This window comes from Lepisma saccharinum, chromosome 10 (genome assembly GCF_977018435.1).
Source record: "Lepisma saccharinum chromosome 10, izLepSacc3.1, whole genome shotgun sequence".
Classification (NCBI taxonomy): Eukaryota; Metazoa; Arthropoda; class Insecta; order Zygentoma; family Lepismatidae; genus Lepisma; species Lepisma saccharinum.
Window position 1 is genome coordinate 26,668,298 of NC_139238.1, and position 17,023 is coordinate 26,685,320.

General features: G+C 38.5%; 1 protein-coding gene across 1 annotated transcript; it reads left to right on the forward strand.

Annotated features, from left to right (window-relative positions):
- The first annotated feature begins 3,012 nt into the window (after window positions 1–3,012).
- On the forward strand, window positions 3,013–16,312 carry LOC145993834 (protein takeout-like). The gene is made up of 6 exons (XM_083129670.1): window positions 3,013–3,101; window positions 8,208–8,300; window positions 9,128–9,275; window positions 10,536–10,678; window positions 12,332–12,481; window positions 15,796–16,312. The coding sequence occupies exons 1-6, from the start codon at window positions 3,038–3,040 to the stop codon at window positions 15,948–15,950; spliced, it is 753 nt and encodes a 250-aa protein (XP_082985796.1). The 5' UTR covers window positions 3,013–3,037; the 3' UTR covers window positions 15,951–16,312.
- Window positions 16,313–17,023: the final 711 nt, after the last annotated feature.

Sequence of the window (17,023 nt, forward strand, 5' to 3'; positions counted from 1 at the left end):
GTCGCATTTGAAGAACTTCTTCATATTGCACCACGATAACGCTCGCCTACATACCGCGCGGGCTTTTCAGGATTACGCGACGAAGAGAAAAATAGAAATTTTCCCGCATCCAGCAAACAGCCCGGACCTTGCACCCTGCGACTTTTGGCTATTTCCACTTTTAAAGGCCGCTTTTCGTGGTCGTCATTTCATGACGAACAAAGAAGTGATCACCGCAGCGCAAGTTTTGTTCAGTTCGCTACCTGACGGCGAATTTTCAGACATTCACAAAGTGGCAGGAGCGTATGGACGCTTGCTTAGCTGCCAATGGTGCCTATTTTGAAAAAGATGTACGTCTACTCGATATGGCTGATTCTGAATAAAAATGTTGTGGTTTGTAATTTTTTTGTTTTATTTTAATGATTCTTGGAGGGGTCCATGTACATGCTTGTCTTTTAACTGCTACGCAGTCACGACTTTTTGACCAATTGCTCTCATTTTGGTCTCAATCGGCAGCTAATGAACCAAATTTTCACCCTAGTGCATTATTTGCTAGCCAATGGAGGTCGTTGTTTTCCTATACAGGAATTAGTCTCACCTTCTCTGCGACAGCCATTGTATATGATAATTTGCTGCCGTATCCCTGTAGATTTTGTATTGATTCACATTGAGATTTCAAATTTATAGAACCGATGGGGGCCTCGTATTCCAATCTCGCACAGGGCCTCGCGAAATGTTGCTACGCCACTGAATACCCATGCCGGGATTCGAACCGGGGACCACTAGCGTCGTAGCGAGCTGTGAATACCACTCCGCCTTTGAGGTCGGCGTTCTTCGACATGTGTACAGGGTGTGCATTATTATTTGCGAAATACGGAAAAGGTTCACACAACAATACTTTCGGCGAAGAATATGAGGAATATTTTTTTCAAGACTCTACGTCACTCTGTTGTGGAGATATAAGGGCGTAAGTAATTGGGCGCCATTTTGTTCTTTGGAGGTGAGTTGAAGGCAGGAAGGCGTCTGGTATCTTGGCAACGTGGGTGCTGCTCCCATGCTCCTTCCTTTCGCTTGCGGTTCAAAATTCGGTGAACGCGCCAGTTTTTCTCTCTTGTTCAAAATATACGAGTACATACAGGGTTATTAAAAAAAAAGAGCAGATTTCAAATGTTAATTTCTCACGAACTATACAAGATAGAAACACGTGCTATACATCAATGGATAGAGGAAGGTTCAAAGTTTTATTGTTGAAAGTTTTAATGTATGCACTCAACATGAGCACCATGTGTTGCCCGACAAACATCAAAATGGTACTCCATTTCTTGCCACACACGAATTAACTGGTCCTTAGTTATTAAATTGATAGCTACAACAATTTGATGTTTATTGAATGGAACTAATAGGCAGGATTATAAAACTTTGAACCTTCCTCTATCCATTGATGTATGGCACGTGTCTCTATCTTTTATAGTTCGTGAGAAATAAACATTTGAAATCTGCTCTTTCTTTTTGAATAACCCTGTATATTAAAAACCTAAAAATGGCTTTAAATGTAAAAGTCTTCATTTCGTATTTTTATGTAATATCAAAGTACAAAATATGTAACAGTAATTGATAAAATATGTACCTAAGTATGTATTTTCAAAAGGATATGTAGCTAAATATGTAGCATCAAAGAATATGTAATATTAATAACAATTGAGTATCCAAGGAATTTCAAGAATCCTGCTAGATGTTTATTTTATTCAAACATATTCAACATAATTTTAGGACATAAGTTGTTCAAATTAAAATTTGTATTAAATTTATAAAGTCAAAAAACACAGCAATGTGTACATGTTTATGAAACAAATTTTTCAACTATTAATTACTTTTCACATCGCACATTATTGTAGAATATGTAAATATGTATGAGAGCTCTTCTTAACTTCCGAAACAAATTGCAAATAAAACGTCTACAGAAAGAACAATCGAATTAAAATACATAGCTACTTTTGCACTCTTTTGTACAAGGGAACATATTGTGTAACTCGCTACGTACAGGAAAGTAGCTTTCTTTCAACCGATGCAAAGTTTATAGGTTTTTTGCCTAAACCTAAAAGTGAAACGAAAATATGTAACCAGAAAAGAGGGAGGGAGGGGGGGGGAGAAACTTGAGCATATTTCGATAAACAACAGTTCCCGTATTTTTTTTTGGTCTTCAGCTTATCTTTCGAATTTGCAATCTATGCATCTCATTGATTAGAAAATATGACATCGTATGAGGTACAAATTTTCATCATCATGTTTCAGAGATCAAGAACATAGAAAAAGGAATCAAGATAAAATAAATACCGAAATATGTTGTTTTATGTCAAGTAAATTAGCAAATATGTAAAATATTAATATCCTGGCAAATGTGTAAAAATATGTAACATAAAACTGATGCAAGATCATGTCAGTTATATAATTCGTTGACATTTTCCAGTTCAATGTATGTATCTAGAAAGGAATAGAATATGTAATTACATACAAATCTGGGCTGTAGTCATAAACCAAGCCTAAAAAGTCCAAATGTTCCCATATGCCCAATCAGACACTTTAGTATTCTACACTGGTACCTATTGATGATAAAGAAGGTCCATCATTAAAACATTAAAACAAAGAAGTTATCCTTGATAGTAGTTGATTTACACCTTGCATCCCACGGTACATTATGTAAATAATTTGTGTGTGCTGAAAATATGCATGCGTTCCTATGAAAATCAACAATTTTCACGCAAAAAACATTCGCACATTAGTAGTCGTACGGGTCGTCAGCCATTACGTAACTCTCAGCAGGTGAACTTGAAGCATTTGCAGGTCAAGAACTGTAGAAAGAAACCCTGAAAAAGTAATCAATTAGTGAGAGAAGGTGGGCGACAGCCGGGAGTAATTTACCCTACTTCTTACATTTCACTGAAGCATGTCACAATAAAAGAAAAGCAAGTAGACACGTGACATCTGTTTATAAAGACTGTTATTTTCAACGAAGACTGTCATTGTCAATAACAATCTTCTCGTGTGAGCAGGGCCAACAATGAAGACACTCGTCATTCTTGTTTTGAGCTTGCTTGCTCCTCCAATCATCTCTGTCGAAATCCGTAAGTAGATGAAGTTTAAGAATGTACTACTCTTGAATTCCATTGTTGCCTGTGGCGGTTTGGTAACTTGGAAAGGTGGTATACTAACAGTTTAACGGTCATATCAATCCAGACGTGTTTCTGCAGATATGATTAGCTATGTTACTAGCCCCGTCTACTGCACTTTATTACTCTCTCTGCACTCGGTGCAACACCGACTCGTCTACACTGGTGTCATGTAGTGTATTTGGTGTCTCCGCAGTTTGCAATACATTCTGGAGCGGTGTAATTTGTGGTGTATGGTCACGTGGTTGGCTAAGTTGCTAACTAATCAAATGAACGTTTATAGCAGCGCACAGGCATTTGTTGAATCTTCTGAACTTCAATACTTACTTGGTTGAACATTTCCTTGCACCAGCCTGACACCAGGATACACCTACACTACACCGAGTGTCAAAAAGTGAAGCGAAATAGACGGGGCTAATGAGATCTTCGTACATTTCTAAAACATGTTCAAATTTTGAACAATCTCCAGGATACTTAAATTCAGAGAAACTGTCGCGCTTCATTTTTGAGGAGTCCGTGAAAGGCCAAAATGGCGGAAAAGTATCGGCCGATATTGGTAGATTAATTCCAACCGATACTTTCCGATACCTAGACATCGGTATCAGCTCTAATATACGTATATAAATGTTTTCTGTCGCCATCACAAAATTTCTTTAAAGATGTCGCTGCCGCTCATCTGGCATGAGGTAAGTACAAGATATAATCGGTAATCATGAGCCTGAATCCAGGGGTGTACAGCTTCCAATGATGGATGCAATTTTTATACAATCTGAGAACAGTCTTATTCATATATTTCTTTAGCTTTATTCAGAGTGATACAGATTATTATTATTATGATATTGGAAGTGGTGTACCTGGTCAGTGGCCATTATTGTGGTTAGCATGAAATAACAGGGTATGGTAGAAGAACATCGTGAAAACTGTAACTTCAAATGTAAATATGTTGCTGTCTCTGCATTACTCCACATCTTACATATTTTATCCATGTAATTTTGTACTTTTTACTTGACTTAGTGTTGGGTTAGGTTTTATGCTGTAATAATAATATCCCGTGGTGCAACCGCCCGTGAGGCCAGAGGCTACCTACCGACTGCCGCTCTCACTTCCGCCTGCCGAGGAGGGAATATCATCCAACCAATTACGGGGTGACGTGTGGTCGGCGCGACGAACCCCCAGTCATTGTTGTAGGTTTCCATGACCGGGTTACGCTGTTCATTCATAGCTCCCAAATTTCTAGACGATGGCGGGTGTACATACACTTCCCCGTTCCCCTTCATCCCTTGCCAGCATGAGGACCGGTCGCCGTAACAGTAGAAAAGACCTATAAGTGTTATACTGTGCGCATCACTTAATATAAACTGATATTATTATTATTAGCAATAGTTGTAATAGTAGTAGTATTTCGTGTCTGGTGTACCCTCACTGTCATCCTAAAAGGTTTGTTTTGACATCTTTTAAAACTATGTTTCATAACTACTTGCCAAAACGTTTAATGTCAACATGATATAGGCATACTAGCAATGTACAAAAACACAGATTATAAAACGGGGTACGCTAATAGTTAACACGTTTCTTTATCAACGAAATTTATACCTATGTGTGTTTGGGTATATATATTTAGTAGTTCCTCAGATATGTTAGTCTGAACATGACAGCCACGCAAGGATACTTTTTTCCTCAGCTTTGCTGATTGGAGCCCCAGGTTATACGGTCCGTTTTCGTGTTCTCTTTACAAATGGGGCAAGGTACCAGTAAATTATGCATGTAGAATAAATAATTACGAAGTCGTTTAAGAGTGAAAGGTGTCATGTTTTTGTTGCAGGTTTTGCATATTACTTATTTCGAGATGATTTAAATTGCTTATTTTTACTGACAATTTGCCAGTACCATAGTGGTTCGTATCTAACTTTAAACTGTAGTTCCAACCCCAATTAGAATTTCAGTGCGTATAATAGACAAAAAAAAACATATGCAAACTAGGGGAGGTAGGGGGAAATCGGACCACTTTCTTAAAAAAAAACTCTATTTATTGAATATCAGTGCCTTTATTACAATTGAAATTATGTGCATAAAAACAAAAAAAAAACGATCAGCTATTAGACAAATGTATAAATTATTTTCATTTATTATTATTTGCTGAGATTTTGTAACTTTAATGCACGTCGTGCACTGATCCGATTTACCTCACCTCTGCGGGGTAAATCGGATCGGCTGTGGAGTAAATCGAATCTCACAGATTTTGATAAACAAATACCACAAATAAACTGCTTTTTACCAAAGGCGTTTACACAGCGTTCATGTAACCACCCTTTGCAAGCCTGGCACTGTATCCAATCACCAGCCTGGTGACTTTTTTTTGTCGTAGTACGAAAGACTGCAGAAGCCACACCTCCACGCTTCGTTCTTCTCACTTCTCGATGCGAGTTTTCCAGCTTGCTTAATCTGTCTCTTATCCTTCTCATTCTTCCTCTTATCCCCAGGATTGAGGTAAGGATAATTTTCACCTGATATCAGACGAAGTGAAGGAATAGATTTTCGTGTATTTTTCTTCTGTGGCGTTTCCTTTGTTGGAGAAGGAATGAGACTGCGGATTTTATTTTCGGCACTGCTTGAAGGGGTGCCAGAATTGGTGTCAAATGACTGAGAAGTCGAAGGTGTCGGGATAATGCTGATTACGTCCTTAACAAATTTGTGCTTCGAGACAACAAATGGATTTAATGGGTAGATTCCACACACATCAAAACCCTTTGTAGCGTTCCCTACAGTTGCTGCCAGATTCCATGCTTTTGTAAAGATGCACTCGAAAGTCAACTTCGACATTGCCCTACCAGGGTTTTGATGGAGCCAAGACGTAGCTTGCTGGTCTTTAGCGGCTTGATCACACAAACGTCAAGAGGCTGCAATGCGTGGGTTGTGTGGGGTGGCAAGAGCAACACTTAGACATTACATTTCTAACACCAATCAGCAACAGCGATAGTTTTATGCGAAATATAACCGTCCATAATTAAAATCACTTTACCTGGACTTCTATGCCTGTTGAAATGTTCCAGCCACTTCATGCACGCTTCCTCATTTACCCACCCTGATTCAGTCATACACACTTCGGATCCTGGTGGCATATCATCTCGAAATTCGTCCCTCATTCTCTTACCCTTAAAAATAATAAACGGTGGAATGTAGACTCCCGTTGCGGATGCACATGTGAGTAGTGTCACGGTTTCCCCGCGTTCTACACTTGTTAGCGATATTACACCGCGAGAACCCTTACGAGCAACAATGTTGGGTGGTTTATTGTTTAATGGTAGCCCACTTTCGTCCTGGTTATAAATACACTCTGACTTAACCTTCCAGTTTACATTCTCTAATCAGATTTTTCAACTGAGTGTGAAAGTTCGAAACATTTTCTCGTGTCATGCTATTCATTCTTACACGAGAAAGACCTTCGGCTTTCCGAATAGAAAGTTCCGGGTGTCTTTTCATAAATCCCTGAAACCAATCAATGACGGTCATTTCGGATTCCTCGTTGAAATTGTTTGGAATCCCTCGCTCAGTCACATACTTATAGGCATACTCACGTACGCTCCTAGGTGTCAAACCAAATCCCCTTTTGGACAGGTAGACTAGATGCACATCTAGAGCTGCTTCAATGTCTGGAGGTATCACTGGTTGACGTCCAACATTGTGCACTGGAACATTTTCAGGCGCTGAAGTTCTTCTTTGAATTGTTGTAAATGGAACACCAAACACGTTTGAGGCTTTCCCTTCTCTAACAGCAGTGACAGCTTCTTCCATAGTTACAACCGACAAGGAACTATAAGGACCATCAGCAGTTTTCCGAATGTAGTTAGACTGATTTATTAAAATATAAATATAGCCTACTGGATCCCTCCAGTTATTTCAAAACAATCAAACAGAAAGTAGAATTCGAATGATCCGATTTACCCTGAAATACACCTTATTAAAAACCTATTTTTTGTTAGCACTGATTTCTGTGTTTTGTTTAAAATTATCACAAGATCTGGTGAGGCATGCTTAATTCAATGAAATATTACAATTGAAAATAAAATTTACTTAACAAGCAATGGCTAGAAGCTTATTCCACGACAATGAAAACTTACATCGACTGCTTTCTTGTCCGCACAAAATGCACAACTTGAAACAATGTAGTCTGGAACTCTTCTGGCGCCAAACAAACAATGGGTTCTGGCAGTTCTCGTTTCTTCTGAGAGGTGGAAGCACAATACACACCGCAATGACGCAAAAACTTCATTTCTTGTGTCTGCAAAACTGAGTACTGTTCAGCCGATACGATTTTCCCCATGATCCGATTTTCCCCTATCTACCCTACTGAGAATTTATTTTTTCTGTTATGTTTACGTTACTGGTTTTTGGATGTTTTTGGCAAAGTCTACAAGGATTTATTATCAGAACTCCTCCTGCACCATTAACACAAGATTCCAGGAGGGGAGGGAGAACTCCATTTTGAGATATCTCATTCAAGAACAGAGGGGAACTCTAAGGATTAAGCCATGTTGAGCTACTGTACTTATCATCAGAACACTTGCAGTATCTTCGCCTACAAAGGTTCCGGGTTTGACCCCAGAACTGATCTTTGGTGTTCCTTTGAGAATGTTGGGTCATTGATTTTATCTAATCACCTTTCTTTCTCGTCGCGTTTTGCCAAAAGTAGCACAATGCAAAATATGAAAAAAAAAAAAATAATAATAAAATAAAATAAAAATACAAATTTGCACAACACACCCCACCGAAATGAAGTAGTAAACCCTACTCTCTGAGTATCTTTAAGGATTCCAGGAATTCATGGTTTTGTTTCAAGTCAACTTTATGCACAGATATGCTGATCGGGACTACAGTTTTAAGTGGGGTAGGAACCAATATCAAACCGGAGACCCCTTTGATTACAAGGCGGTGACGTCTTGACAAGTCAGGAATTCACCAAGTCCTATGAAATGAAAATTAGCTTGCACTGTAATATCATCATTGTTTAAATTAAGGAACTAGATGAAAAGAATTAACAGCAATTATCTTTCTATTTTCCAGCCAAATATTTCCAGATATGCAGAAGGAATGACCCCAACGTAGGAAACTGTTTAAGGGACTCTCTGAAGACCATCATCAGCAACATGATCAACGGTACGTACACTCAACGTCAAAAGAAATAGTAGGCAAATTACCCAGCACCGCTTTCCATTCAGTCTGTGTTCCATGTTTTCATATGTTTCGCATCAACAGAAGCCAATTTCTTAAACTCAACGCAGGATGTGCAAGAAGGCTGAAAATGCTGATGAACAAATTGTTTACCATTGAATTTGCCGTTAACTGTACATGGTCAATCACGTATTTTAACCAATTATAGGAATTACTTGTGTATAATGACGCCACAATATGTATAATTTCAGCAATACGGTCATCATCTGAAAGAAAAGGTATGATTAAGTTATCAAGAACATGGGGAGCAAAGAATTGCTAAACTTCCGTGTTATTTGATGCGAGTATTTACTGTATCTCTTGCTTGGCATAACAACTTCCATGAATACTTTTTTTTTAAGAAGGGGAAGGAACAAAATACATGATTAGAAATGTACATATTTTCTAAAAGTAAATTTAACTTACGTCTTTCTCTGACTTTAAACATTTATCATGCCATACGTTTTATAGGGAGAGACATCTGCCTTTTTGGAAATGATACCAAAACTAAATAAAAATATTATGTTAAGCACAGGCATATAGTGTTTTCGAAATGTCCTCCAAAATCACAAGTTCGATGTTTTATTCACGAACTTCAATATGTGCGCCATTTGTCTCGTGGAGAATGTCTAAACTGTTCACTCCCATCCCCTTGGAAAGTGAATATCATGCGCAAATTCCATATTTCCTGCAATTTAATTTCAACGCCAGCACATTAAATTATCAAAAAATGACAATTTCAAATTCATTTTCGCATTTTTCCTTTTCAACAGGCGAGCCTCGGTTCCAAATATTGTCCCTGGACCCATTCTTTGTCCCTGAGGTGTCTCTTAACTACCAAAGAGGACCCATCTCCAGCAGGTCGACCTCCAAGAACAACTATATCCATGCCCTGAGGAACGTGGACATCAGAGGCGTCAGGTAGGTGATATAACCTTCTGTATAACATTTTCACAAAACTTGATGACGATAAGCCTCAACGTGTTTGGCAAGAAGTAAACTATTGCATTGATATATGACACAGGGAATCTGTGGCTTACTGATACAAAATTGAACATAAGCCATGTAAAGTATGGGGGTATATCTATAACGGTTTGGTTTTTATAAAGTGGTGTAATATTTGTAGCCAAGGGTTTGCTCTGAAAAACATTTCTTCTTGTTCCATAGTCAGCTATAAGAAATGGATTTTTATGTTTAAGATGAATGTCAGGCGAATTCTGAAAGGAATACACAAACTTGGTGGCTCATGGGTTATTTCAGTCATGAGTGTGTATGTGGTTATTTCAATTAAAAGTGTCTATTCGTTTTTTCAGTCAAAAGTGCCTTTTTGGTTATGTCAGTCATAAGTACGTACATGGTTATATCATTCATAAGTGGCCACTTCGTTATTTCAATTAAATATGCATATTTGGTTATTTCAATCGAACGTGCTTTTTTGGCAATTTCAGTCGTGAGTGCAGAGGCGTCTCCTGAACGCATGCGGTGCATGCTGCGCATGCGTTCAGTAGACGCCTCTGCGTGAGTGCCTGTTTAGTTATTTCAGTCAAAAGCACCTATGTGGTTATTTCAGTTATCAGTGTCTCTGGCTATTTCAGTCATAAGTGTATATTTGGTTATTTCAGTCATAAGTGCCTTTTTTGTGTAGTATCCAAAACAGAAAAATAGTGAAAAATCAGTTGGGTATGTATACAGTCTGATTGGACTCCTTTTGGCCTTGCCCTTCAATTGTAAGTTCACATTATATAAGTCATTTTCTGTTCCATTCTAAGTGCTCTGGTGCCTATCGGTGATAACGTTATATTTGCATAATTTTTTGTCGTAAAATATGTTTCTATTCTCAATTTTCGGGCTAAAACCGGCCGCGGTGGCTCAGTCGGTAACGCGTCCGATTAGTTGCTCAAGGTCCCGGGTTCGATCCCCGGCCGGTTCAAATCCGGGAACTTTTCTAACGTTTGAAGCGGCCCCGGCGCCCACCTAGCGTCGAATGACATGGGTACCTGGGGGAAACCCTGGGGGGTAAAGGCGGTCAGGGGCGTGATGCTGATCACATCACCCCCACCCTTGACCGGATCAAGAAAGTGTGGGGCGTTACCCCCACACACCCCTATACGCCTTCATGGCGTGGTGCTAAGCACAGGGGGAGCACTTTACTTTTTTTTAACCCTTGTGTTTTCATTGCAGAGTTAACACAGATGATGACGGCGCCTTCCACTTGGAGGTGGACGTGAAGTTCCCTTCGATGTTCGTCGAGGGCAGCTATAAGGCGGAGGGGCGAATGGGGCCCGTTCCCTTTTTCGGAAAGGGCAATTACAACTACAACATGAGTAAGTACACTATCCCCAACCTATGTTCGTGCACAATTAGGGTTAACATTAGTTTCAGAAGTAATCACCACTTGAAGTAACCACACAGTTACTATAATTGCCGGTGAGAAAATAGTATCACTTGTACAGTCACGGACATTTCTAAGTTGTAGTAATAGCATTAAACGATAAGGGAGTTGTTACAATCCAGAAGTGTCCTTGACTGTGCAGATCGACCATGAAGAGAAAACCACCGGCGCTCTAGTCAAATTTTCAACCGCCCCGCTTTGCCAAAACGTTAGGCGTTCTTCAACGCATCGTCGTAATCTTTATTCAGTGGCAAGTGTTTGTATCGTCATGAAGAAAAAACCGAAAGCAGAGACGTAATATTTAACGTTGCTCAAGTTTTTGACAACCAAACAAGGGAGGGAAGTTCTACATCCGGCAACACGGGACTGTCGGACACTAGCGAAAGGGAAACTAGAGGAGAAAACAAATGAGTGTCAACTTTAGTTCGCGAGTTTGCCGGGTTTTCCTCATCATGGTTGAGCTATACGTGTTTTTGTTTGCTGCAGGTCTGATATTCTCGCAAAGAAAAGAATACTGCCTTTGCCAAGTAAAGCTAGTAATTATTTTTTTTTACTGTAGGTTTAAATTTCACCATCATACTATTTTGCCTTGAGCTATACCACTTCACCTCCCATGTTACATTTTTTTTAAAAAAAATGCTACTGAAGTGTTTCCCAAAATTGGAAAATACGAATTTAGTACTTCTATGATGTAGGTAAAAATTAAGATTCTGTTCGACATCTTAAAAATGTTACATCGATCACGCTTAAATGCAACACCAGACCAGTTTCAGTACAGAAGCTATAGTTTTGTGTGTTGAAATTGCGGAACTGACCCCCCCCCCCATTGGTCTCCCCTTTCATTCACGGACCATATTTTTTTAAAAAAATGTTATTTGACTTTGAACTTCAATTGATGCCTTGAAATTTCGATGCTCGAAAATGTGTAAGATGGAAAAATGTAGTTTCGAAAAATAAGTATATAAAACGGTTTATCGGTCATAACATATTCATTTACTGTGCATAAAGTGGACTTAAAACACCAAACCAATCAATCAAATCAGTAACATATTCATATTCTTAAACAATCGCTGCACGATGTGGTGGGACTCTTAACTCCTGGACAACATGTAACTTCAACTTGAAATCAAGTCTTTCATCAGGTGTATGTAGAACGAACTATAAATGGCACACTGGCAAAATAAATACTTGCTACATTACTACGATAATGTTATGATAATTATCACAAATACATTTCTGCTTTATCAAAGCTATCAATAAATTTCTGAAATTTGAAGTTTGTTTCTATATAATACAGATCGGTTAATTGGGAATGAACTATAGTTCAAAGTGGAATTCGAACCACTATGTGCCCGCATCTAGTATCGAAGCCTGAACCTCATATGATGCTGTCAATAAATTTAATTGAAACGGGTTCTATATTTTCTTATTGTCTCTATTTTATCTTCAAAATTACTGAAATAAGATACACGGAAATACAATTACGTTTTTCCCCCCCATAGAATAACAACTCATGTTAAATAAGTGTTCTCTTAAAACAGAGATGGATAGCACTGCTCTACAATGAGATTTCTTTTTCTTGCAGCTGACGTTTCCGCAACGTGGATGTTCGAAGGCCGCCCCATCGAGAAGGACGGAGAGATGTACATGAAGATAGAAAGCTTCAACATGAGGCCAGTCATCGGAGGCATGAAGTTCTACGCCGACAACCTCTTCGGGGGAAACAAAGCCCTCAGTAAGTTTCGGGTAATTTGTGATTATACCGCGTTTGTTACAACCTGTCCCGGTTCCCGCGCTAGCTGATCGCTGGCTTGTCTCCGTGCTGGGGAAAGTCAAAGCCAGGCAGCCAATTAAAATACGCAACGTTGCAACAGCGTCTACGTAAGCGCCTCTCTTCTGGCTTCCATTCGCTCCTCGCTGCCCAGCAGACGATTTTTTCCTCGTTTCTCATTGGCACCGAAACTGTCGAGCGATCGCTAGCGCGGGAAACGGGACAGGTTCTAACAAACGCGGTATAGATACAGGAACAAAATAGTTACTTTTAATGTACTATATTAAGAAACAACCTAAAATAGATCCAGCATTCACTTATACTGGGATGTATGGAATGTCTCTTGTCAACTGTTTTCCTTTTCTGAACGATATTTTTCTGTCATTAAGCCAGAACACGCACACACACACAGTTATTACGACTGAATCGATACCATTGCTGTTATTCTTACCGATTTCCACCGACACCGGTGATAGAAACTAATTGTAGCTATTCAAAATACAGTAAAACCTCGTTAATCCGGACTAAGTTGATCGGTTTAACGAAAGTCCGGATTAACTGAAATAACCTAAAAAAAACAGTATAAAGTGCATTAAAACTCCGTTTATAGCAACAAAACACGTTTATTATAGTGTATTTAAAGGGCATAGGCCTAAATACGCGTACACTATACAGTACAGTACAAAGTCTGCGGGAAACAGAATTCCATCAGTGGTTGACTGCCTTTTCTTTGGCAAGTTCTCTTGTTGACTTCTAGCCATTTTTTCCCTTTTGCCTGTCCGGATTAAGCGAAGTCTGGCTTATCGCGGTCCGGATTAACGGTGTTTTACTGTATTTCAGATTATTTATTAATTTTAGTACATTTTCCATTCGAACTATATCATATACATTCACCAGTGCTTTTCCTTTGAAATATTTATAATTTCACATTTCTTTAAATTAGTAATAAGTAGAGCCCGGATTTTAGGCAAAATGCCTATTCGTTTCCGACGCTGGTAGACAAAAATTGAACACAAAAGTACACCGATCTGAAGGTTCTTAACATTCTGAACAATACTTTATGTTGCCTTTTTTTTTTGCCTATTTCACCTTACGCTGCCTTTTCCAAACATTTTTGCCTTTCTTTGCCTCTTTTGTCATTCTCACAAGGCATTTTTTTAAAATTATATTTCTCTTCTTCTATATGATTTCGTTTTTCAATAACCCTTGTTATTCAAATTATTATTTGTAAATACATTTTTTAAAGATTTTAGAAGAACTTAAGTTCTTCTCTTCAATTTGTAATGCCTCTTCTTCAATTTTCACTGCCTTTTTCTGAAACTTGACTGCCTTTTTTTCGACATACACTGCCATTTTTTCAATTTTTCGTTGCCTTTTTGCCTGCCATTTTTAATACTTTTCAGTGCCTGAACATCCGGGCTCTAGTAATAAGCAACACCTAAGATCAGTGAATTTTGGAGGGTGTTACTTATAACTAGAACCAAGAAATTCAGGCATTTATTTTGCTTAAAATAGGCAGGCAAAAAGGCACTAATGGCGTGGAAAATATACACCCAAACCAAAACAAACCTATAAAAGTGACAAATTCTAAGTCATTTATATCTATATAATTATAATTTCATTCAAAAAGTTAGAATCTACAAGGAAATAGAACTTGTACTTTCCATGCTTGCCTTGATTGCACATAACCACTAGTTTTAAGTTTTCGATATTCGTACTTGTCAGAAATAATGTTTCTTTCATAACAGAAAATATTGACTCTACATCGACAAGCTATTGTGTAACTGGACTTATATCGTCAAGAAAAGAATTTAGAAAAGAATGTCACAAATTATTTTCAATTTTTCCCGAGTTCATGTTTCCAGTTTTCTGGAACAGCTAACCCTCTTTCTCCTTGCACTTCCATTAGCGGCTGCACAGAGTCTTCGAAGACTTCCTTGGATCCTATAAGAGATTCACCCGTTTTCCCTAACTTCGTAATTGTCTCTGGCAACACCATAATGTGCTAATTAATAAAAATTTTGAAAGAATAACAAGTTATACTCGTATACATGTTTTTACGAAAATTTCATTGAAAATGGCAAAAAAGGTATTAATATTAAAAATAGGCAAAATGAAGAAGCTTCTAAAATGTTAGCAACAACATAAAAAAAATGTAGAATCAAGAGAAATTCTATCAATAAATGCAACCGGAGAAAAATGCATTTTGTCAAACTTTCGAGCTCTATTTATTACATTGAGAAATGGAAAATTAATCCCCAGAACGATAGGGCGTGAGCATTACGAAAGCTCTTGTTGCGGAAATAAGAATCAGTAAACATTATCCCTCTATGTCAATTAGGAGCGGATGTATCATGATTTGAATTAGCGGCTGCGCGTGGAGCTGCGCACAAGCCTACTGCGCACAAGCCTACTGCGCATGACGCTGCACTTGCTCAAGGCAGTCGTTTGCGTTGAGAGATAAAAAAAATACCGCTGCGAAGGCGCCAACCTATTCACTCAACCTCCTCCCTTTCCTTCTTGTGCCAATGATTAGAATGTTATGTAAAATAATACAAATATTATTATTATTACTTTGCATTGTATTGGATTTTTATTAGTCTTCTTTTACGTCGCCTTCTTGCGCCTCGAAGATAATAGCAACGATGAAGATGAACAATGATTGATAAAGGGACATGAAAGCCCAGACTAGGATTCAAACACGGAACCGCCTTCTTAGATCGCGAGTGAACTATTCAACGCAATCAGTCACATGAAAATGGGTTTACTCAGACCATATTTGATTCATGTTATAATATTTCGTATAAAAGAAGTGCCAAGAAAACATCAAGCTACGACGCCAGGAGTCCCGCGTTCGAATCCTGGCCTGGGCATGGATGTTTGTGAGTGTCCATTCATTAATTTCATCATATCGTCGCTAATCCCTATCTTCGCAAATTATACAAAAGTGGCACAAGAAAAGAAGTAAAATAAAGCAAGTCAATCAATCATATGTTCTAGCCTCAACCTACACTATCTTGTCCCGAGAAGCTCTGGAGCAAGAGACCGAAAACGAGTCTCTACGCAAGCAGTGACTCGATAGGGCTCTACCAATGAACACGTGAGAGGCAGGGGAAACGCGGCTGCAGCTGCCAGGTTTTTGCAGCAGCGCGCATTGCTTTGCTTCGCCCACTCGCTTTCTCCCCTTCTCTACCGTTATACGCGGACTTCCTCCACAGATTCCCGAGACAGAGTGTAATTCAATGGTATATGTAATCACAACATTCTTATTTTTCCAGGTGACACCGTTCTGTCGCTTGCAAATGAATACTGGGAGATTGCCTACACGGAGAGCCTTCCATATATCCAGGAAGTCTGGGGAACCATTGTTCCCGATTTGGCAAACAAAATCTTGCTAAGGATCCCTTTCAACAAGCTCTTCCCTGAGAACTAGTCCATCTGAGCCAAGTACATCATCTGGACACTCACCCGGATGTAGACATTCCTTTCCAATTTCCATCAATGTACAGCACAAAGACTTAATCTCTCATCATATTGTTACTATACCAGGACTGTGTGATCTCGAAGGTGATGTAATCCATATACAATCGTATGCAAGAGTTCACTTTATGGTTGCATCTTCTTTTTACTGCGCAAAACAATTAATAGCAGAAGAGGACATGAATGTTGTAAGGAATAAACACAACACTGGATAAATAGTGTTGAGGGAATGTGCTCTATTCAAGGACCCGTTTAGCAGTTCCCCAAAATGTCTTGTCATTACCCTTGTATGTCATAGGAGTTCCTTCGAAACCCATATCCTTGTGCGGTATACAATGCGCCAATTCTTTATGTGATGCGAGTTGCCTCACATCAGGCGGTTACAGTTCTACGTTTTCCTTAACTATTGCATCATATCTGAAAAGCAACTCATTTCTGCTCACGACTGTAGACCCATATATATCAGAACAATGCCAAGAAACTCGAAAGTGTAAGTGAGTTCTAATATAGATATTACACGGAACAAATATAATAATATATCTTTCAAACCAGTCATCAGTGTCATGACCATCAACGTCACTGTTTGTGAATATGAGAATAAACACCATAGTGTTGTTATTTACCATTCAAAATCATAAACCTATAGTTGATATCGATTGAATATCGATATCGACATTTGGCCATCGATATTAACAATACCGATATTTCGAGGACGATATTGATGCTTCAACCAACACGAAATCGAAATGTCACAATACCCAACTTACAGCTTCGGGATATCCGTCCAAAAGTCATTAATACACACCTGTCATTAAATAGAAACCATAGCATATAATACTATCATATGATGAAATGTATCACCTATATATTTATTTATTTATTATAATCATCCACAAAAGGTAATAAACGCATTTGTTAAAGATTTTTTTACTTGTGTAATTTTCTGTCTTAGAACTGCATAATTTGTATTCAAGTCCAGATATTATTAGAATAACTATATCAAGAAGACTCATGAAAGCAGGCCAT